At 40.2% G+C, this 24707-nt stretch overlaps 2 protein-coding genes across 5 annotated transcripts in view; one reads left to right on the top strand and one right to left on the bottom strand.

Annotated features, from left to right (window-relative positions):
- The window catches only part of SNX14 (sorting nexin 14), a 61041-nt gene extending 50472 nt beyond the window's left edge, over positions 1-10569 (top strand). For all 4 annotated transcript variants that reach the window (XM_055135224.1, XM_012932098.2, XM_004605639.2 and 1 more), the window contains 6 exons: positions 1346-1469; positions 1675-1839; positions 2000-2095; positions 6908-6999; positions 9044-9100; positions 10365-10569. In XM_055135224.1, coding sequence (XP_054991199.1) covers positions 1346-1469; positions 1675-1839; positions 2000-2095; positions 6908-6999; positions 9044-9100; positions 10365-10403 — 573 coding nt within the window. In that variant the 3' untranslated portion in view covers positions 10404-10569. The remainder of the gene's footprint in view (positions 1-1345; positions 1470-1674; positions 1840-1999; positions 2096-6907; positions 7000-9043; positions 9101-10364) is intronic.
- A 9985-nt stretch (positions 10570-20554) lies between these two features.
- NT5E (5'-nucleotidase ecto) overlaps positions 20555-24707 on the bottom strand; it is a 69460-nt gene continuing 65307 nt past the window's right edge. The window contains exon 9 of the mRNA XM_004605637.2: positions 20555-22817. Coding sequence (XP_004605694.1) covers positions 22654-22817 — 164 coding nt within the window. The 3' untranslated portion in view covers positions 20555-22653. The remainder of the gene's footprint in view (positions 22818-24707) is intronic.

The following is a 24707-nucleotide window of genomic DNA, read 5'->3' as shown; positions in this document are numbered from 1 at the left end:
TTTTGGAAGGTAATGTGATTCTCAGAATTTATCCATTTCTTCTGGATTTATAAAATTAAAATTAGAATACTGTATGACAAATCCAATCATGAACAGCTTTGTAATGGTCGATCTCACTGTGATTCAATAAAAACATTTAGAATTTTTTCCATTTTTTTCTATGTAAATAGATTTATTAGTATGCATCTATACATAGTATTCATTTATGAACCTCTTGTGAGTTTCTGGTCACTGTCACTGTCATCCCGTTGTTCATCGATTTGCTCAAGCGGGCACCAGTAACGTCTCCATTGTGAGACTTGTTACTGTTTTTGGCATATCGAATACGCCACAAGTAGCTTGCCAGGCTCTGCTCTGTGGGCGGAATACTCTCGGCCGCTTGCTGAGCTCTCCGAGAGAGATGGAGGAATTTCTGGTGTTTTTTAATTTATACTTTGAATTTCTTATTGATCCAGTTGTTTTTTCAGTAGTGTGTTGTTTAGTCTCCTACATATATTTGAAGTTTTTCCAGTTTTTCTTTTCTGGTTGATTTCTAGTTTGATAGCTTTGTGAACAAAAAAAGATACTTGCTGTTATTTCAGTTTTTGTGAATCTACCAAACTTGATTTATGATCCAACATGTGGTCTGTTCTTAAAAATGTTCATGTGCTTGAGAAGAATGTGTACTTGACTCTGGGTATTTGATATTTGTGGGTGTCAATTAAGCTCATCTAGTTTAATTTCTCACTGATGTATACAGGTTATGTATCCATTGATAAGAGTTGAAGTCTTCTACCACTTTTGTGCTGCTACCTCTGTAGTTCTGCAAGTCTCAAACTGCTTTGTGTATTTTGATGATCGTTCTTTTAGTGTATATAATGACTATTTATGAGTGTTGGTCATCTTAATGATCCTTTCATCATAAAAATGACAATCCCTACAGGTGTGCCCTGGTAATAGAGCACATGTTTTGCATACATTGGGCTCTGGGTTCAGTCCTTGGCACCAAAAAGCCAAAAACTAAAATGTGAAATTATTATATTTTTTGGGGGGGTCACACCTGGCAATGCACAGGGGTTACTCCTGGCTCTGCACTCAGGAATTATCCCTGGCAATGCTCAGAGGACCATATGGGATGCTGAGAATCGAACTCAGGTTGGCCGCATGCAAGGCAAATGCCCTACCGCTGTGCTATTATTCTAGCCACATAAAATGTGAGATTCTCAAAGCAGATATTAATTTATCTAATAATTCTTTTATGATTGATCAGAGTTTGAATGCCTTTGCTGTTTTTTACTTTAACATAAGATTAATAGGAACAGGGTTAGCTGATTATGTATCTCTGACATCGCAACTTTTATTTCAGCTTTTCAATGACCTGTTTAAGAATAATGCAAATCGTGCTGAGAATACAGAGAGAAAGCAAAATCAGAATTATTTTATGAAGGAGATGACTGTAGAAGGTGTCTATGATTACCTGATGTACCTTGGTAAGATCTAATTGCTTATTTATTACAATTTTTAACTTATCATGTATCCTATATAGTTTATAGTTTTGAGCATTATTCTATCATAAATAAAAATTTAATGTATCTGTCCCAAACATAGTTACTAGTATTTACAAATAAAATACATATCATTGGTATTTTTAGAAAATGTTCAGAATATTTATCTTAACTATGTGATTCTTTGCAGGTCGAGTGGTTTTTCAAGTTCCTGACTGGCTTCATCATCTCTTAATGGGAACTAGAATCCTCTTTAAAAATACTCTGGAAATGTATACTGATTACATCCTTCAGCATAAGCTAGAACAGCTATTTCAGGAGAACCGTTTGGTCTCACTCATAACAATTCTTAGAGGTTTGTATAGTCTCTTGTTTTGTGTACTCAGTGGTTTTAATAAGATCTGAAAAAAGTAAAACCTTGTTTTTATTAAGTTTTACTAGATATCTACTCTGAATAATATATACATTTTGTGTATAATGGGTAGAATCATAGCAAATTTTTTCTCTCTCTTTAGATGCTATATTCTGTGAGAACACTGAACCTCGTACTCTTCAAGATAAGCAAAAACGAGCAAAACAGACTTTTGAAAAAATGATGAATTATATGCCAGGTGTGATATTTAAGAAGTCATTTAACATATATTAATATTCCTCTGAAGTCATAGTGTATAATAATTATTGAGGCTAGTTTTTTATTATTTTCTTGACTACTTTTTTAAATTTTAGAAAATTTAGAAATTGTTAAATAAAAATTATTTTTTATGATGTTTGTACTTGAAAGTTTATGGCAAGGCTATTTCTACCTTCAAAAACCAGATTCTCTGTCTCTCTCTCCTTTTTTTTTTTTGGCTATACCCGGCTCAAGGGTTATACTTGGCTCTATATTCAGAAATTACTCCTGGTGGTGCTGAATGCCGGGATTGAACCCAAATTGGCTGCATGCAAGACGAGTGCTCTACCCGCTATCCTATTGCTCCAGCCCTCAAAGCCAAATTGTTTAAGAGTAATTTGTAATGGTTCATCTAAGTGATGGTTGAAAATATAGTAAACATTTAGATACTGAAATTTGGAAATTAGCAAAACAGTGATGTATAGGACAGAGTTGTAGGACTCATGGGTGAATGAATAGTAACATTTGTGAAGAAATATAATATGCTAATTAAATACAGAGTACTTCAGAAATTGTACCTTAGAGGGGGGCAGAGTGATAGTATAGTTCGTAGGGCACTTGCCTTGCATGTGGCCAACCCAGGTTTGATCCCTGGCACTCCAGATGATCAGAAGTGATCTCTGAGTACAAAGCCAGGAATAAAGGTTGGGCGTCTCTGGCTATGGTTTCCTGTTTCCAGAAACAGGAAAAAGTGAAAAAAATAAAAGAAACAGTACCTTAGAGAATTCTCATTTTTTGGAGGGGAGGTAACACTTGACGATGCACAGGGGTCATTCCTGGCTTTGCACTCAGGAATTACCCCTGGTGGTGCTCAGGGGACTATATGGGATGCTGGGAATCGAACCCGGGTCGGCCGCATGCAAGGCAAACACCATACCTGCTGTGCTATAGCTTCAGCTCCAGAATTCTCATAATTTTTAAGGAAATAATTTAAAATTTATTAAAGGACCCCAAGTAGCTCAAGCAGCTTTGGAAAAATAAATAATTTGGAACCATCATGTTACTCAAATTGTATTGCAGAGTGATAGTAGTTGGTAGTAGAATAAAAATCAAGAATGAAATCAGGGGGCTGGAGCGATAGCACAGAGGGTAGGGCATTTGCCTTGCACGCGGCCGACCCGGGTTCTAATCCCAGCATCCCATATGGTCCCCTGAGCACCGCCAGGGGTAATTCCTGAGTGAAGAGCCAGGAGTAACCCCTGTGCATCGCCAGGTGTGACCCAAAAACCAAAAAAAAAAAATGAAACCAAAATATATCCACGTTCATATTGACAAACTCTGACAAAAGGACCCAAGATCATACAGGTTTTGAAAAATGGAGGAGCCACTCTCAAAAGAATAAATTGCATGGTTCTTTGATTTCTTTATACAAAAGTAATTGAGAGTGGATTAAGGATCTGGATGTAAAACCCAAAACTATAAAATACATTAGAGAAAAACATAGGTTACATGTTCCATAATATCACATATTCCATGATGCCTTTGGGGACTTCACCTTAATGATTAGAGAAATTTAAAGGCTTCTGCATGGCAAGAGAAATTAGCAATGGAACTAAAAGATACTATACTGTGTACCCTAGAAGTTTAGTATTCAAGGTTTATGAAGAATTTATGCAGCTCAGCCAACAGCAAAACCAAATAGCTCAATATAAAAATAGGCAGAATATCTGAATAGACACTTGAAAGAGAACATAAAGATAGCCAAAAGCCGGAGAGAAAAGACATCACTTATCATGGAAATGTAATCAGAACAACAGTGAGCAGACCTGTGAGGTAACTCAAAGGACTCTAGTCATGCTTTGCATGCTTTGCTTTGCATGCAGGAGCTCAGGTTCAATCTCTGGCACCACAGGATCCCTTGTATAGATCATGAGCTATGTGCTCTGCATGGTTTGGCCCCAAAACCTCAGAAAACAGAATAAAAAGCCAAGATGAGTATTTTATCTGTAAGATAGGTTTACATCAAAGAAACTAATAGCAAGGATAGGTAAAAATGTTTGTAGAATAAGAAACTACTATACGATGGGTAGGAATGAAAATTAGAGCACTCATTTTAGAAGCCAGTATGCAGTGTCCTCAAAAACTGAATTAATCACAGCAGCAGTTTCATTTTGGATTTTTATTTGAAGACTGAAATAATTTAACTTGAAGAGTTAAATGCACCCCAATTTTTATTGCAGCATTATTTAGATAGCTAAATGAAAACTCTAAGTGCTATTGATAAAAATGTATAGTTATTTAGCTATTAAAAAGGATAAAATTTGCCTTTTGAGTTAAAAATAAGAAAAAAGCCAGTTTCAGAATAATCCTGCTTCTGTTACGAAGGTAAGGTATATTTCTGGTTGAATTTAAAGGTAAAAGCTATTTTTCAGTGATTTTTTTTTTGTTGTTGTTGTTGTTAAATGATGAGATAATTTAATTGTTTTGTATTATAGTGATTACTTGGCATTCATGGCTTTGATAGTCTTAGTTTTGATTCAGGAACTCTTAGAAACAAGAGGGGAAGACATAAAATAATTTGTTATTTTGCTGAGGCACAAGTTTGAATCCCATGTACTTTCAAGACTTTCATTTGGGAAAGAAACATTTAGTTAGTGAGTAAGCTTCGCATGCCTTTTTGTTGCCCTTTCTTCTCATGTCTTGTTTAGTCACTTCTAAAGGACTTGAAAGGATCACTTATTTTTATCTATCATGCTTCACACATTTTATTTGGAAAATTCTGTGTGGCATTGGTGAATTAAAGGATTCACAAAGATCAACATTAGACCACATATCTTAAAAATACGAAGAATCTATTCCAGATTATTGTAAATTGAATTTGGACTTTGCCACTTAGACTTATAAAACCAAGTAAACCACTTCTCAAAAATGTGAGCATTCATGAATAGCATTAAGAGTATCATTTTGATTAGGGGGCAGGGGAAACATAAATATTTTAGTACCTTGCTAAGAATAATTTTCTTGGGCCAGAGGAAGAACTCAATGGGTTGGAGCACATGCTTTGCATGTGGGAGGCCTGGGTTTGATCCCCTGTACCATGTGGTCCCCAAGTGCTGTGGGAAGTGATCTGGAGCACATCTGGGAGTGGCCTCAAACAAAAAGAACAGATTTCCTGCTTGGGGGAAACATTAAGTAGCAATTTTAATAAGAATTTATTCTTTTGGAATGAGAAGTAATGGGTTAACAGGCATCAGGGCTTCAGTTATGCCAGTCATCTGACTTATGACATAAGTCGTATGTCCAAAACACAGATTCAACCGAGTTGCAAACATGAGATCTAAGCAGCAACCACTAAAACTTTGTAATGTGCCTGTCAAGTTTACAGGCAGGGGTTGAGTGAGAGTTGGAGTGGGGAGTGAATTTGGGAACACTGGTGGAGGGAAAGTGACACTGGTGGAGGGATTGGTATTGGAATATTTATTGTATGCCTAAAACACAGCTATCAGTAACTTTGTAAATCATGGCTCTTCAATAAATTTTTTTTTAAAAGGAATTTACTTTCTGTAACAGAACCAATATTAACAGTCATCAAAAATATGAAGTTTTGGGATTCCATTAGTATTTAAATAATTTTCCTAAAGTTGATCATTAAGATGAATAGTAATTAGTAAAAAAATATAAAAGTGGAACTGGAGTGATAGTATATTGGTAATGGCATTTGCCTTTCATGTGGCCAACCTGGGTTCAATCGTTGGAATCCTACATGCACTCCTTGAGCACTGCCAAGAGTAATTCCTGAATACAGAGTCAGAACCCCTGAGAACCATCAGGTGTGGCCCAAAACCAGAACAAAACAAAAGGCATAGAAGTGAAGTCATGGCGCATATGCTGCCTGAGCCCATGTGCTGCTTGTGCCATGTGGCCGAGCACATGTATTGCCCGCATCTCCCCCCTTGAGATGTGTACTTTCATGCTTTTGTGGCCAGTACTAGGATGTGTGTAGAGCTCTCTCCATCTTCGGAGGAGCCCGCGCTCTCTCTTGAGCGCGTTACTCCTACTGGTTTTTCTTTTCCACTTATCCCTTCCTCCTTCCCTAAGACCCTCTAAATAAAATCTGCTACTTCAAAAAAAAAAAAAGAAGTGAAGTCATATTCAATGAATAAAGTAGATGTTAAAATTAGCTTTTGTTGTTAAGATGTTAAAGCATTATAAAGAGAAGTATATAGAATAAAAAGTAGAAGCTGTGATCTCCATACTGTGCAGAAACAGCGTTTCAGTTGGGTATACTTTTCTCTCCATTCCTGTACTTGTATATTTATGAAATGTTCATTTTCAAGATTTTGTTGACCCAAAATGGGCTCATACAATACATATTATTGTTAATTTATTTGGGGGCCATACCCAGTATAGCTTGGAGTCACTTCTGCTAGTGGCTTTAGGGGCCAGGCAGCATTAGAGATTCAACCTGGGTTCCCTGCATGGAAAGCAAGCGCTCTAGTCTTTGAGCTGTAGCTCTCTAGCCCACCATATGTATTATTTTCCAGCTCTCTATTGCTTAATACTATAAGCATATTTATTTATTGCAACGTCCTCATCATACACTATGTGCATAATAAAAGACTACAATATTGCATTTATCAACTTGACATAAAACCCTTTGTTTTAGATATCTTCAGAAAGTTGCTTTAGGAGTACTGATTTATAGTTTCTGCATAATATCTAGAAAACAGGGTAGAGATTTTTGTTTTACTATCTAGATAATGATTAATCACTTAATATCAATTGCTTTATATCTCACTTTCTTGTTGTTTAGATTTGATTGTCAAGTGTATTGGTGAAGAAGCTAAGTATAAAGGCATCAAAATTCTTTTCGATGGCTTACAGCAGCCAGTTCTCAATAAGCAGGTAAATTCATAAAGTGGGTTGACTAGCATTGATTTGGTTTCATGAATGGAAAAATAGAATATTTGGCATATAAATAACTCTGAATTGAAGTGATACTGTTCTAAATTGAAGCAGTGCAACTCTTTTTTTTTTTTTTTTTTTTATAGTCCAGGAGTCTCTTTATTTTTAAACAAACACTTCTCATGCCATGAATTCATAGGGGATGGGCTCCAGCAGCTCAGGTTCCTTTCCATTGGTTCTTACAAAGTGGGCTTCTCTGGGTGGAGCAGGCTGGCGCTTCAGTTGAACCCAAGTCCCTTCCTCTTTGGCTTCCTTCTTTTTTTGATCATTTTCCTTCACCCGTTTCAGGAAGCTGTCTCGACTCTTAGAGTGCTTAATATGCTCAATGCGGACATTAATTCTCTTGGCAAGAATCTTGCCCTTGACTTGTTTGTTAACGACAATGCCAACAGCATGCTGGGTAACATTGTAGACTCTTCCAGTTTTGCCATGATAACACTTGTGGGGCATTCCTTTTTGGACTGTGCCCATTCCCTTTATGTCTACGATATCACCTTTCTTGTATATACGCATGTATGTGGCCAAAGGAACAACTCCATGTTTTCTGAAAGGTCTAGAGAACATATAGCGAGTCCCCCTCCGCTTTCCCTTTGTGTTGGTCATTTTGGCGATTTACTGGGCGCTGGCGGTTCCGGAAGCAGTGCAACTCTTGAACATTCAAATAGAGGACTGGAGTGATTAATCTAGGAGGTCAGGCACATAACTAGTCAGAGCCCCAGCAATGCATATGGGTCCCCTGAGCACTATTTTAGTAAGCTGTGAGCACACTGTCCCCATACCCCTCCAGCCCTTTCATCCCTAAATACCCTGTTTAAATAGAAAAAATTGGGGGCTAGAGAGATAGTATAATAGGTAAGGTGCTTGCCTTTCACGTGGCCAATCTGGGTTTGATCCCTATGGTCCCCTTGAGCCTTGCCAGGAGTGGTCTGTGAATCACAGCCAAGAATAAGCCCTGAGCACAGTGGGATGTGACTCAAAAACAAACAAACAAAAAAAATTATTTATTTTTTATTTTTTTTGTTTTTGTTTTGGACCATCCCTAGCATGTTCAGGGGTTAATCCTAGCTTTGCACTCAGGAATTACTCCTGGTGAATGCTCAGGGAAACATGGAATGCTGGGGGTCAAACCAGGGTCAGCAATGTGCAAGTCAAACGCCTTACCTGCTGTACTATGTATGCTGCGGTCTCTTTATATCTTACTCTTTGCTGATTACCTTTTCTTTATAACATGCCTTATTTTTGTTTAAAATAGATAATAGTCTTTGTATTTGGAATTTAAAGAAAATTTATGAAATCTGTAAAACTGAGGGTTTAGTTATTGAATTACAAAGAATAGCTACATACGACATTTTGATGTTTATAGACTATACATATTGTATTGAGATCGTAACTTCAAGTTATAGGGATCATAAGATGCCGTCTACATGTGAATATGTGCATTCAACCTCATCTTTTTTTGTTTTGTTTTGTTTTCGGCCATACCAGGCGATACTCAAGGGTTATTCCTGGTTCTCCGCTCAGGAATTCCTCCTGGCAGAGCTTAGGAGACCATATAGAATGCCGAAATCGACCCTTGGTTGGCCATGTGCAGGATAAACACCTTACTCAGTATATTATCCCTCCAGCCCCTCAACACTCATTTGTTCTTAAGAACAAAACCTTGTTTCTATTGAAGCAACTTTATGCTTGTTTTATTTATTTATTTGTTGGGGGTACATCCAGTGATGCTGAGCCAAGTACTCTTGGCTCAGTGCTCAGTGATCACTGCTGGCAGGCATGGGGGACCATAAGGGATGGTGGGGATCAAACCGTAGTTGCCTGCATGGAAGGCAAGCACCCTACCCGCTGCATATCACTTCACTATCATTTTATGCTAGTTCTATACACTGCCTTCCCAAATTATCACACTCCTGAGTTTTATGTTTTACCTTTTTATTGATTTTTTTTTGTCTATAATCGAGTTTTTGTGTGTGTGTCTTTTTAGCTAACTTACGTTTTATTGGACATTGTGATACAAGAACTGTTTCCAGAGCTCAATAAGGTAAGTGAGAAGCACCAATTTTATTTTAGTTTTCAACATTTGTTTTAATTAGATCCATTATAGGGAAACTCTGATACTTAGCAAATGGACCTTGATGCTTTATTTGTACAACATGTTCAAACATAGAATGGATTTGAGGGGGTCAGTTTTGAATAGCTTTTACCCTGACTTCTTGCCCTAGAATAAGATGTGAGTTTAAATTCTGGCACTGGAATGGATCAGTTCTTTAGGTCTTCAAGTCAGACTTGGGCTACTTTTTTTTTTTTGGCCAAGCCAGGGATTGAACTGGGTCAATACAAATGCAAGGCATTGTCTCTACTACAGAGCTACATCCCTCGCTAACAGCCTTGAATATTTGTAGAGCAGTTAAGTTCAGTGAATTCATGAACAGAAAATGAACTAGAGTTAGAGGATGGTAGACTGAGTCTTGTGAATTTGAATTTTCAGCAGAGCTTTATCATTTCTTGCTCTTTTATTTTTGGACTAAACCTTTTGCTCAGCTGAAGTAAATTTATATGTAGGATGTGCTGTAATAATAAAATGTTGATTTTATAGAGAAGAAGTTAATTTGGACTACTTAACCTGTTAAAAGCTTTTAAGTTATAGTATACTATATATATAAAAAAACAGGTGGCACTTACAGGTATATGTTTAAATTATTTAAAAATAAGTACCAGATGGGACAGAGAGACAGTACAGTGGGTAGGTAGGTTAGGGTGCTTCCCTTGCATGAGGCTGACCTGGGTTTGATCTCCTGCATCTCATATAGTCCCCCGAGCACTGCCAGGAATAATTCCTGAGCGCAGAGCCAGGAGAAAGCCCTGAGCATCGCTGGGTGTGGTCCAAAAATTTAAAAAAGAAAAAAAAGTACCAGGAAACTTATGCTCTTTTTTTTTTTCTTTTTGGTTCACACCTGGCAATGCACAGGGGTTACTCCTGGCTCTGCACTCAGGAATTACCCCTGGCGGTGCTCAGGGGACCATATGGGATGCTGGGAATTGAACCCGGGTCGGCCGCGTGCAAGGCAAACGCCCTACCTGCTTGTGCTATTGCTCCAGCCCCACTTACGCTCTTTTTGACACTGTAAAGTTTATAGTATACCTTATCATTTTTTTTTTATTTCTAAAAAATATTTGTGGCATGTACTAGTTTCTTTTGGTAATGCAGATTTAATTGTGTTTTGGAATATTAATGAACTATTAGGCAATTCACAAATGAATTTTATGTTATTGCCTTTTATTAAATAGATTTATGTTTACTTTAGATACAAAAAGACGTGACCTCTGTGACATCCTGGATGTAAGAGTTTGGATTTTGAATAGAATAACCGGTTGAAATTCCTGCTTTCCTAGTGTGGTGGATATGACTTTTCTTTTACTTTTGTATATTCTTGTACATATCATGTAATTTGGTGTCTGAAGTTTTGATTTTGTTTTAATAAAGACTAACAAAAATAATGATTAAGAGTACTTAAGTATCATGGTCTTTCATTTATACTTGTTATCCACATTGATTTAGAAAATGTCTTTATTTATTTATTTATTTATTTTTGTGCAGGTAATTCAGCCAAAGGCTTCACACTTGCAGGAATGCAGCACAAGTGTTTTATTACTGAATCTCTCTTTCCATACTGCCTTTCCCCCCACTTAAAGCCAAAAGTTGTTTGTTCATTTTATGTTTTGGGGGGCCATGCCTGGCAATACTCAGGAATAACTCCTGGCTCTGTACTCAAGAATTACTCCTAGATGTTTTTGGGGGACCATATAGGATGTTGGGGTTCAAACCCAGGTTGGTTGTATGCAAGGCAAGCACCCAAGCTTGTGTACTCCGTCCCTCCCCCCAAAAGTATTTTAACAGTAACAATTAGAAGGGGATTAGAGCCCAAATCCTCAGTTTGGTTCACTAATTCACCTGTAATGGCATACTTTGCTATTGTTGAAACACTAGAAGTCATTCAAAGCATAATGCAAGCAGTGGGGACTGGCCAGGGTGTCAAGGAGCTGCCCTTAGCCTACTGGCCCATCCTCTTTCTTTAATTTTAGGTCCACCCTTGCATTGGTGATGACCCAGGAGCTGCCATCAGCTTTGTCTTTTCAAGAACAGAACTCCAGTGGGCCCAGCATTCCTTGCTGTGGTACTTTCTGTTCTGGGAGATTTTACAAGAGCCATGAAGGGGAAGTGAAAGATTTAATAGTGCAAGATAGTGCAGGTGTTGGATACAGTGTAAATGACCCCTGACCTCAACTGAACTGTCACTTAAAGTTGGTGAGCATGCACATGTGGAGGTTTGTGTAAAGAAAATAACAAAATAGAATTATAGGTGAGTACAAGCTAGCAAATTCATTTAATTGGAAGAAAAGGTGAGATGAAGAGGCAGAGACAGAATTGCCAGTTTGTTTTTGTTTTTGTGTCACACCTGGCAGTGCTCAGGAGAGTAACTCTTGGTGGCACAAGGGGCCATATGGGATGGTGGAGATTGAGATGCCCTACCCTCTGTACTGTCACACTGGCCCCAGGATTGCTAGATTTCTAAAGAGTTTGTAATTCTCTGGTTCAAACAGGTAGGTAGAGCCTATAGCTTTTATATTGTATCACTTCAAAAATAACTGTGTGGAGAAGCAGGAGTAAGATCTGATTTACTTTTCTATTTAGAGTTAATATGTTTTATTAGATTTATTTCCCTACATAGTTAACTGTTAATTACATAGTTAACTGTGAAGAAGATACATTATGAAAGTTTATGGGGAGCTGTAGCCTTGGGCAAGGATAAGGATTTACTCTGAAGGTTCCTGGGAATCATAGTGAGAGGTTGGGGATCACTCCTGACAGGGATGGAGGGCCATGTGCGTTGCTGGGGATCAAGGTATGCAAAGTAAGCCCCCTATCTCCTGTACTATCATTCTCTCCCACCCTCCAATTTAACTTAAATACCTCCTAAAGTCCTTATCTCCAAATGTAATCCCACTGAGGATTAGAGATTCATATCATGAATTTTAGGAGGACAACAGTACAATCCATAGTAGAGGTTTAGCTTCATTTAAAGAAAACGTGGTATATAACAGTTCTACACAGTGAAAAGTAATCTTGGGGTGGGAGCAGTAGTGCAGTAAGTAAGGTACTTATACACTGCCAACCTGAGTTTGATCCCAGCATGCTATGATACAGTCCCCCAAGCCCTGCCAGGGATGATATCAGAGTGAAGAGCCAGGAGTAAGCCCTAAGCACTGCCCATGTCCATCTCCCTCGTCCCAGTACCCCCACCCCCTCAAATCTTTCACATTATGAAAGGAAAAGGAGCTAGATGTTGGACACAATAGAATTGGTCAAACATAACCATAGATTATTCATAGATTGTGAGGTAGTATTATTTTACAGATGAAAGTACAAGTGGTGGATATAATTTAAACTTAGATTCTCTGTAATCTTTTTGTTTTTTCAATATTGAAGTGGTCTTACATAAGCCTCTTAAAATGATGCCTAGTTTAATTTCTATATAGAAAATGTCTGAGAGGTTGAGACTGTTCCTCCCAGACCATCAGCTGTGCTGGGCCTGCTCACATAATTGCTGTGTCCAGAACACTCTAGGGACCCCACTGTAGTTCAGTTCTACTACTTAATTCCCAGAACTGATCCCACTGCTCCCTAATATAAACTGGAATTATTTTGTGTGCATCTCACTTTCTTCCCATGATTGGCTCTGAGCATGTGATATACAACTAACTTCCTTTCCAAAACTGGCTGCCAGTCTCCTGCTCACCTGCCTCCCAGAATGAGCTAATCTGTAAAAAGCAGAAACTTAAGCGGCCCAGAAACATAATAAAAGACTCCCTAATGCTGCTAAGTAGGTCTCTCTGGAGGCCTCCACTGTGTCAGTCTGGCCAGTGCTCTCTCTTAATAAACTTACTTTGTTGTTTTTTTTTTGTTTTTTTTTGGGTCACACCCGGCGATGCACAGGGGTTACTCCTGGCTCTTCACTCAGGAATTACCCCTGGCGGTGCTCAGGGGACCATATGGGATGCTGGGATTAGAACCGGGGTCGGCCGCGTGCAAGGCAAACGCCCTACCCGCTATGCTATCGCTCCAGCCCCCAATAAACTTACTTTGTTCTCACTTCAAATCATCCGCTTTTCTGGTAATTCACCACACCACCCCTCAGAGCCAATGGGCCTGGGTTCCTTTGAACAGTTTAAAGTACCGTATTACAGAAGGAGCTTTCACTTGCAAAATAATTCATCCTTCTTCTCTGTGTGTGAGCTTTGCCCTCATTTCTTCTTCTTCCATAGTGTTGTTGCAATGATGGGTATAATACACGTGCCTGGCTGTTTTTTTGTTGTTGTTGTTGTTGTTGCTCCTTAGGTCACACCTAGTGATGCACAGGGGTTACTCCTGGCTTTGCACTCAGGAATTTCTCCTGGTGGTACTTGGGGGACCATATGGGATGCTGGGAATCGGACCTGGGTCGACTGCATGCAAGGCAAACGCCCTACCCGCTGTACTATCGCTGCAGCTCCGTGCCTGGCTCTGGTGCTTGTTCTTTGACTTGTTTGTATCTGAAAGTCACAAACCAGGTTGCAGTATTCCATCCCAGCTGCAGTACTCTATGAGTGTTGTACTTATTGTAGTCATGTACATCCACGTGCTCCCCAGGAGTCAACACACTAGCTGTTGAGGCTCATTTCTCTAGTTGTGGTGCTCTCACAAATGTTCATGTATGGCCAGAAATGACTTAACAGCAGAGCTCCCTGGTTCAAACACCAGAACCACTGCAATGGTGTCTGGTATAGACAGCAGCACCAGGAACTAAGCTCAGCTTTAAACCTGCAAGGCAGGTGTTCTGAGCCACCCTCAGTAGTCATCCTCTGTATCTCTTTCAAAAGTTTTTCAGGTGGAAGAGATAGGACAGGGGTTAAGGTGCTTGCCTGGCATGTGGCCAACCCTGGTTCAACCCTGGTTCAATTCCTGGTGCTACATGGGCCCCAGGGCACCACAGGGAGCAACACCTAACCCAAGCACAGAACTAGGAGTATCCTTCAAGAAATGCTAGTTGTGGCCCAAATCACAATCTCTCCCCCCATTAAAATTAAAATTTCCCTGCATTTCAACTACTTGTATAGCCCTTTTTATCTGTTTTTGCATCCACCACTATTGCATGAAATTCACATTTTGTCATGTATGCAGAGAAACAGTGACCAGTATTTCTGGTTGCAGAATGAAATTAGAAGATAAAACATTATAAGTTTAATTCTTCATATTTTCAGCAGAATCTGATAAAAGATTAAAAGCAAGCCCTTAGATGATCATTCATTTGCTGAAAACATTAACTTTTGCATTAGAAATAGGAACAAGTAAAATTTGCCACTGTTCTTAGCAGATTATAAATCAATATTATATGTAAGTGTATATAATATATACATATTATAATTTCAGCTCCAGTCAACAAGTATCACCTATATTTTCTTTTGTATATGTTATAGTAGTGATCTAGTTCATTTTCTTTTGCACATGACAGTACAGTTTTACCAATACCGTGTGTTGAAGAGACTTTCTTTTCTCTATTAATTGTACGTGACTCCTTTCTTTTCTCTTCTTTCTCTCCCCTCCCCAAAGGTAAATAGTGTCAGTAGTATCGAGGATCAAACTAGGTTTGGCCATGTTCAAGGCAAGTCTCTTAGTCTGCCTTGAGTCTCTGTACTGTCTCTCCAGTTTGACTTATTTTCTAATTTGGATTTCCTTTTATATCCGAATTAAGCAGGGGGAGGCAACATTAAGTGATGTTCAGAGAGTATTCCCAGCTCTGCTTTGGGTCACTCCTAACAGTGCTGGGATGATCATAGGTTGCTGGGAATTGAACCTGGGCCTCCCACATACGAAGCATGTGCTCTAGCCTGTTTGTCTCCCTGGCCTAGATTCTGTTTATATACAAGTGAACCCAGAATAGGAATACACTCCTGCTTGCCTGTACAAAGTTTTACAGAATTTTTTCCCTAACTCCCCCACCTGGGACATTCTATAAAGGTAAAAATCTGTTGTAAGTGTATGTCAAGGGGAAGAGCCCCGGAATCTTGACATTCTGATGTTTTCTTTTAGTTTTGGGGTCATATCTGATGGTGCCCAGGGATCACTCCTGGCGGAGCTTAAGGGACTTTGTGGTGCCAGGGATTGACCCAGGTGGGCTGTGTACAAGACAAGCACCCTGCCCATTGTACTATTTCTCTTGATTACAGTCCTGTTTCTTTTCATGCTTCTCCTTTTCTTGGTGGATGGGGTGGGGCAGAACATTTTCTGGGTGGTAGGTCAGTTTCTGTATCTAAAGAGTCTCAACATGGGTCTCATAGGGCTTCTGGCCTTCCTACTTCTGGGCTGCTTCAGGACTAGTGATTAGGCAACTTTTTAAATCACATGTTGGTCTGATTACTTCCTAAACACTCCTTGTTGGTGTGTCCTATCGCAGCAACAACTATAATTTGTTTGCATGTGTTGAACTATTCCTTGCATGTCTGGGATGAATACCCTTTGGTCACGAAGAATGATTCTCATTTTGAAGCAGAAGGGGTGTGCTACTACTAGTGATACTTTAGGGGTCATGCAGTTCTGGGGAGTTGCCATTTGAGCCACACCCCTGACTCGTATAATAATCCTGTCTTTTTTTTGGGGGGGGGATTTATTATTTTTTTTGTGTGTATGATTCTCTTGATGTGTTATTACATTCATTGGGAATTTTTACATCTCTGTTTCTATAAGTCTGTAGCTTTTAGAGGGTGGGGAGGGAGTTGGTGTGTATACGCTCATACTGTCCTTTTCTGATTATAGATTAATGAGGGATAATCACCTCAATGTATGTAGGAGCTTCCCTTTTTCAATTTTTTGAAGAGTTTGAGTAGGTTGGATATTATTTTTAGAATCACAGCTGAGGCCTAATCCTGGACCATTTTGTTTGTGGTTTCGGTCATACCTCGTGGTACTCAGGCCATAATATGGTGCTAAGGATTGAGCCTAGGTATGCTGCATGCAAAGCATTGTTGAGCTATCTCTCTTGCTCCTGAATTTTTAGAAAATTGATTTTGTTCTCGTTACTTTTTTTTTTTAACTTTTACTTTTTTCCCGAACATACGTTCAGACGAGCCTCACTCATGAAGGAACTGGCAGAGAAACCCAGGTATGTGGGACCCGGGGCTGAGATCTCTAAGGCTGCTCGGATTGGGACTGGGCCTCTTCCACCCAGATCCCCCATTTTCCAGTAGCTAGGCAGTCACACCCACAAACTGCCCCTGGCCCCGTGTAATCCCATCAACGGCCAACATCCAGAGACTATAAAACCAAGCTCCCTCTTGGAGAATCTGGCAAGCTACGAGAGTTTACTGCCAGCACAGGGGAGAGCCTGGCAAGCTCCCCGTGGTGTATTCATATGCGAAATACAGGAACAATGGTGGGTCTCATTCCCCTGATCCTGAAGAGCCTCTAATATGGCACCATTGGGACTAGTAAAAAGAGGTGGCTAAAATCTCAAGGCTAGGATGAATGGAGACGTTACTGAGACACTTGAGCAAAATCGATGATCTACAGAATGACAGTGATACAGTGATACTTTTCTTTATCAAATCTCTGCGTCTGTCCACCTTCCACCCTGTATGCAGCTCCCTCCCTACCTCCGCTATCAGCGGTAATCCTAGACTGAAACAGTTAGTATTGCCTTGATACATGTGCAATACCAGGAATCAAGTACACAGCTTCACACTTACCTTTGGTCCTGCTGAAGTTACTCAAGCCAATTGGTAGGCTCTGCTTTGCTGGAGCTCCCTATGAGCAGGGCTGTCAGAATCACTCAGCACTTCGTGAGTTGCTACCAGACCTTGCATTTTCCAGGTGAGTGTTTTAAGTCAAGTGAGTCATCTTGTGGACTTCTCTCTTGACATTATTATGTCACAGTGCCTGGGGTTCATAAACACTTGATTATGATGCTCCCTGGAGTCACAGACTTGAGCTGCAGTGCTCATCCACTCCTGCCTGGAGTGAAGCTGGAAGTTGCCTACATACCTGGGGACTCAGCCAGGCGTGAGTAACAGCCACCAGGAATGTGTTTGGCACTGGGGGTTAAACTTGCCACCCATACCTACCTCAAGACAAGTTGCTTTTACCACTGAACTAGCTCCTAGCCTCCTGGGCTTTTGTTCTTAGGGAGAGTCTTTTTTTTTTTTTTTTAGATAACAACACTTTTTATTAATGTAAATATATATATAAAATATTATCTTAATAATGGATATTTATTTATGCATGGATACACTGGAAATAAGTCTTTTGAAAGAACTATATGTTTTTTTTTTAAATTTTTATTATATCACCATGTGGAAAGATACACAGTTTTCAGGTTTATGTCTCAGTTATACAATATTCAAACACCATCCCTTCACCAGTGCCCATATTCCACCACCAAAATACCCAGTATACCCCCGCCCCCGCCCCCCCCAACTGTATAACTGATGAATTTCACTTCATTTTCTCTCTACCTTGATTACATTCCATATTGCAAAACAAAACTCACTATTGTTGTTGGAGTTTCCCCCCAAGGAAGACAGCCCTACTTAGGAAGCATTTGATAATTGGTTTGTCATTAAAAGATTGTATGTTTACAGTTTTTAGAAAAGGTCGCGCAACCCGGAGCCATGTTAGTTGCTGCTCAGTGTCGCCAGGGCTCCATCTGGAGAAGGTGTACCAGCTGTACCTCCTCCATCTGGATCCCTGGTGTTGTTGGCCCGGATTCGGGTCCGGAGCATTTCTCCGGCCGCGTTGCTCACCAGACTGCCTCTCTTAGGGAGATTCTTGATTACCATTTTTATTTTTATACTTACCTGTTCAAGCTCTGTTTCTTTGTAGTTCAGTCTTAGAAGGTGATATGATTCTAAAAATGTTTCTGTTCTGGGTTGTTAAGTTTCTTTGCATATAGATGTTCTTATTTCATCTCTTGTATCTCTGCATTATCAGTTGTAGCTTTGTCCCTTTAGTTTCTGGTTCATTTTTCTGAGGGGGTATTGGGTTGCACCTGGTGGTACTCAGGGCATTCTTAGCTCTGTGCTCAGTGATCATTTCTGGTGGCAATCAGGGAACTATTTGTGGTACCGTGGACTGAACAAGATGGGCCACATGCAAGGCAAATGTCTTAACCCTATGTCTCTTGAGCACATGTCTGATTTTTAAAATTGTTTTTTTTGTCTTTTAGTAAGCTTAGCAAGGGGCTTATCACTATTTATTTTAGACACCATGTTTTACAAAATTGTGTATGATATGGTTTCTTTCTTTCTTTGGTTTTTTGGGTCACACTCAGTGATGCTCAGGGGTTAGTCTTGCTTCTGCACTCTGGAATTACTCCTGGCAGTGCTTGGTGGACCAAAAGGGATGCCAGCGATCGAACCCAGGTCAGCTGAGTGCGAGGCAAACTCCTTATCTGCTGTACTATGGCTCTGGCCCCATGATAGGGTTTCAAGCATACAATGTTCCCACGTTCCAATTCCAACACCCTATGACATCATCCCTCCACCAATGAACCCATGTTTCCTCTCACCCACCCATCCACTCCCAACTTGATTCCTTGACATTACATTTTTAATTATTGTAATTTGAGCCCCATGCCTTTATTTGCTTGTTTTATTTGGGGGCCACACCTGGCATGGCTCAGGGCTTTCTCCTAAGTCTATGCTCAGGGATGTGGTGCTCAGGGGGCCATATAGGGAGCCAGGAATTAAACCTGAGTCACTCAAGTGCAAGGCAGATGCCCTACTCACTGTACTATCATTGGCCTGAACCCAATGCTTTGAGTAGTTTGGGGTCTAGGGGGTTAAATATATATACAGATACTTCATCTTTACACCACAGCTGAGCCCAAGGTCTCCATTGCTTGCCTGTTGCTTCCAGACCTTCTCTTACCATTTTCCACAGAACTGAAAAAGCCAACAATTTCACCAGCAGTGAATGAGGGCTTCTTTTCATTGCATCCCCACAAGCACGAGAGTTAACAATGCTTTTTGTTGATCTCTTCATTGAGTTTCATAGGGCCTCAGGACTATTCTCTAGAGAGTTGTGACCCCTAACGTGATTAAAATTTAAAGCACTTTTTGTTGTTGTTTTTGGGTCACACAGCGATGTACACACACGGGGGTAACTTCTGGCTTTATTCTCAGGGATTATGGATTCGGGTGACCATATGGGATGCTGGAGATTGAACTGGGGTTGGCTGCATGCAAGGCAAGCGTCCTACCCATTGCACTGTCTCTCAGGCCTCTGAAGCTCCTCCTTCTGACTATTTATGTTATTGCAGAAGTGACCGGGAGAAGCAAGGGATGCCAGGTAGTGAAGACAACTGGTCATTTTAAATCTTAACAACATGGCTGGCAGCTAGATAATGGAAATGCCTAAGGGGGCTGAGATGGTAACACTTAGGAGGGGACCACAAGTCAGGTAACTTTCTCTTGGGCTCCTCACCTGTGCCAGGCAAACAGTAAGAACGCAGCAATGCTCACCCTAGTGGCCTGAGAACAAAGGAAGTTCAAAGGGACAAAGAGCTGCTGGGCTAGAGGCCTTGAGAAGCAGAGCCGGGAGTCCCTGCAACCTGTGACCAGGAGGACAGCAAAGAACACAGGGTAGCAGGGATAGGATGAGTGACATTGCACTCTGGAAAGGTACACGAGGGACAGGAGGAGAGACATCATCACTGGAAATAGGAAAATCATTTGGGGAGGGGCGTAATGTACACAGGAAGCAAAGAGCCTGGATACTGGGGAGGGGCTTAGTAGCCTCCTACTTAAACTGTACAGTACAGACACTTTAATATTCAGTAAGTCTATGAGCCTAAGTTTATTTCTAAGAATGCTAGCTAGGAGTTGAAGAGATAGTACAGTGGGTACGGCCCATTCCTCTCACATAGCAGACCTAAGTTAGATCAGTTAGATCCCTGACACTCTATAGGATCCCCCAAGCCCAGGAGTAATTCCTGAATACTAGTAGGTGGCCCCAGACCAAAAACAAACAAAAGAAAAAATGACAACTTACTCTTGCAAACTCCTGAAGGCTACTTTGCTTCCAAATGGATTCAATGTGTTTGATTGATAAGGGTTACCAGCCGGACTATTCCCTCATTATCATGCCTAAGGAATATTCTTAAGTGAACACCTATTCAGATAACTTAAAATCATTGTCTAACAGGCAAATTTTTAGTTTTAAGAATCCACTGTAGGTCTCTATGTTAAGTACAAGACAAAATTTATTAGTCTTGTTAAAATATCCTATGTTCACTTTTCTCTTCTACCTAAATATTGCTTACATTTTTCTTTCTTTTGTGGGGGAGAGGTGAGTAGGGAGGTTTATAAGATGGCAAGATACTTGTGAGCAAGAGAAAAGATATCCTTCAGTTGTCTTAGATTATGGGTATTTGTGTGAGCAAAGAAATAACCATCAAAGATCAAGGTGCATTTCTTCAATTTTATTGTTAGGATCTACAACTGTAAAGTGGTGTGAAGTCACTTTTTACACTATTGCACAGTCCGTGGACACATATTTAGAATATTTTACAAAGTTTTTTTTAACTTTGTGCTAAAATCAGATTTGTCCTGTTTTATACGAATATACCCGAAAGACAACTTTCTCTAATTTTTCTCTTAAAATATTAGTGATATTCCTTTTATTTAGTTATTCGGGAGATGAAGAGAACCAAGAGCCTTATTTCACTGTGAACTTTGAAATGGCTGTGAAACTTAAAGCTGTCTTTTGTAGCCAGTACACTTAATATTTGTTAACATACTTGATATTTGTAAACATACTGTTCTCCAGAACTCTAGCTTCTGGGGCTGGAGCTCTATAATACAGTGGTTAAGGTGCTTGCCTCCCATTCAGCTGAGCTGGTTTGATTCATGACACCCCACTTGACCCCCTGAGTTCCAGGAAGAAACCCTGAGCATTGCTGGGTGTTGCCCCCAACCAAACCAGACAAAACTCTAGTTTCTGTTAGCTCAACATTTTTTGTTTTAAGGTACGTAAAAGCTCTCATTTCTTGCTGAATTATTTATGTGGTACTGAGCAGGCTTCCAAGCTTCCATTACCACCTTAAGTATTTGTTCTTTAGGCATAAGTCATTCCATCAGCCGGAATATTTTCAGCACCACCTAGGGAGTGGTGTATCTGGATTTGAGAATGATTGAGTTACTGTTCATATCTGGAGGTAGAACTGACTTCAGGCCTCATATATAATAATATAGTTTAACATCAACTGGGTCCTCCTCTGGATTTTCCATAACCAGAATGTGGTAGGAAGAGTATAGGATAAATACAATGCTGGGATCTGGCTAGGAAGGAACACATGCTAGTTTGGAATTACAAAGAAGATTCTTTTCTCATGATACCTTCTTATCAGGAAGAAGGAAAGCACAAAGAGGCAGAGCTGATGGAATCTATGAAGAGTTAATATAACAGGGCCAGAACAATAGTAAGGTGCTTGCCTTTATGCAGCTGACCCAGGTTTGATCCCTGGCACCACATATGGTCCCCAGAGTTCCACGAAGAGTGATTCCTGAGTGTAGAGCTAGGAGAAGCCCTGAGCACTGCTGGGTGTGGCCCCAAACAAACAACAACAACAAAAAAATTCCATGCATCAGGTACTACATGGGTACACTTTAGCAAATACCAACTTAACATCAAAATATCCTTTAGCGCTCCCTTTTACAGAAAGTCAGCCTGAGATTTCCTGTTCTTCCTTTCCCTTCCCTATTCTTTGACTAACTTTTGGCCTTTACTTCTCTGCTTCCTGATTTCTCCCAGGCACTGGGGTGGTGCACTAAAGAATGCCACCCTAGATTTTTCTCAGACTCACCACAACAGGAACTCAATGGGAAAAAAAAAATAAAGGAGAGATGGAGACCAGAAGCAGAGCAGAGTTACCACCCATGAGCTTGGGGCCACTGATAATTATGAAGAGGGGAGGCCATAAGGTATCAATCTGCAGCAAGTAAATACTGTTGAAAGAGTGCAGAACTCAAAGTCAGAATAATAATGCAGGTCTTGGGTTTGTCACTTTTAGCTGTCTGGCTTTGAACCAGCCAACTCTCTCTGAACTTGAGTTCTCTTGTTTTGAAATGAGAAAGTAACACCTGTCTTGCCATTCAAAGCAAGGAACACCAAACAGGAAGATGTGCTTAAAACTCCACTGTAAATTATAAGGTTCTACTTAAACATTAAGTAGCTTATAAATTAGAAGGAATATAAAGGAGGAAAATGATTTGGGTGGTTTAAAATAGTTAACAACATTTATTTAAAAATTTTACATGTAAACTAAAGGTTGTTGACCTTCCTCTAGGAGGGCCACATTTTCATTTCCTTTCTAGCAAATCGCTGATTTGCTGATCCTGAGAGGAGATGTCAGTGTTGTCATTTACAACCATTTAGATCAGCTTCTAGGAGCCTGTGAGAATGGTCTGTACCATCACAAAGCCAGTTCCTGAAAGGTGGGCTTAAATATCACTTGAGGAAAAATTCAGTTCCACATGTTGATGGCAAGCAGAAGTTTCTTTTAACTATTGGTACAAAATAAAGACTACTGCCCAAAATGAAAGAAATACTAGAGAAAAGCTTCCATGGCAATGACTTCCTGCAGAAAATTTGATCCGACCTTCAACTGCTGGATAAACTACTCGCATTTTTGAGATGTATTCAGAAACCACACTGATATCTTGGTCACCTAGAAAAGAAAATAAGTTATTTTAGCTAGAGGGAAAAAAATCATTAACATTAAGAATGGTAGCAAGAGGGTGGTATGCAATGCAGTTCTCCAAGATTCTCTGTAATTATATGGGGAAAAAATCCCTATTTTAGCTGAAATAATAGCAAAGAAGAAACAATGGTGACCGTAAGCACAGAAAACTGAATTGATTTTTCTTGCTCCATGTGAAAAATGTGCTCATTTATGCCCAATACTGGATATGTGGGGAAAACAGAGTTTTCTGCTTTGGGATGATCCAAAAATGAAATCATCATAACTTTGAGTCACTCTAGACAAGCATATTAGGAAACTAGATCAAGAGCAATTAGTTGAGACATAAAAGTTTTTGCTGTGTGGTTAAGAACTATCATTACAGTATAATTTATTTATTTTTAATAATTTATTTACTTTTAATTAGTGAATCACCGTGAGGGTACAGTTACAGATTTATACATTTTTGTGCTCATGTTTCCTCCATACAAAGTTCGAGAACCCATCCCTTCACCAGTGCCCATTCTCTACCACCAGTAAACCCAGGATCCCTCCCACCCTCCCCAGTCCCGTCTCCCCCCACCCCACACTGCCACTATGGCAGGGTATTCCCTTTTGTTCTCTCTCTCTGATTAGGTGTTGTGGTTTGCAATAAAGGTGTTGAGTGGCCATTGTGTTCAGTCTCTAGTCTACATTAGGCAAGCATCACCCTTCCCCCGAATGACCTCCGACCACCTTTTACTTGGTGTTCCCTTCTCTGAGTTGCCCAGAATGAGAGACCAGCCTCCAAGCCATGGAGTCAACTTCCCATTACAGTATAATTGATAGACAATAAAGATACTCAATTCCAAAAAAGAAGGAGGTAGTAAAGAACTCCTAATTGTTTAAGACTACACCAAACCCCTTAGAGTGTGTGTGTGTGTGTGTGTGTGTGTGTGTGTGTGTGTGTGTGTGAGTGTATGTGTACACACACATATAATAATGTAAGAACTCTTCATTCTGTCTGCAGTGGTTCTCACAAGATACTGAGAGTAATCATTATAATCACTGGAAGACTCACCCAATTTAACTAGAATTTCTTAGATGTTGGGGTCAAGGCACTAACAATTGAAAACACTCTCTGAATGTGTCTAATTTCTAGCCAGGATTAAGACCCTGGGCTGAGGCATCCACAGTCTTCTGTATTCCAATAGTCTGGGCTTGAGTGCTACATAGTCATTAATCAGTTTGTCTCCCATGGGCTTCATGAGAACATCCTTTTTTATTGCTGGAGGGCTATTCCCAGTGTTACAGGCAGAGGGCAGGGTTCGTGTGGTCCCTGGGCTCGATCTCAGGATCTCATGCATGCAAGGCATGTGCTCTATCCACACAAGCTGCACCTTAAGTCCCAGAGAATGGCCTTTTTTTTTAATAAATTTATTTATTTTTAATTAATGAATCACCATGAGGGTACAGTTACGGATTTATACACATCTGTGCTTATGCTTCCCCCATACAAAGTTCGGGAACCCATCCCTTCACCAGTGCCCATATTCCACCACCAGTAAACTCAGCATCCCTCCCATCCTCCCCAATCCCATCTCCCCCCCACCGCACCCTGTCACTGTGGCAGGGCATTCCCTTCTGTTCTCTCCCTCTAATTAGCTATTGTGGTTTGCAATAAAGGTGTTGAGTGGCCACTGTGCTCAGTCTCTAGCCCTCATTCAGCCCGCAACTCCCTTCTCCCACATAACCTTCGACTACATTATAGTTGGTGATCCCTTCTCTGAGTTGCCCTTTCCCCAGAATGTGAGGCCAGCCTCCTAGCCATGGAGACAACCTCCTGGTAGTTGTTTCTACAATTCTTGGGTGTTAGTCTCCCACTCTGTTAGAGAATGG

Source organism: Sorex araneus, chromosome 4 (genome assembly GCF_027595985.1).
Source record: "Sorex araneus isolate mSorAra2 chromosome 4, mSorAra2.pri, whole genome shotgun sequence".
Taxonomy (NCBI): domain Eukaryota; kingdom Metazoa; phylum Chordata; class Mammalia; order Eulipotyphla; family Soricidae; genus Sorex; species Sorex araneus.
Note: the sequence above shows the minus strand (reverse complement) of the source record. Positions and strands in the feature narration are given on the sequence as shown.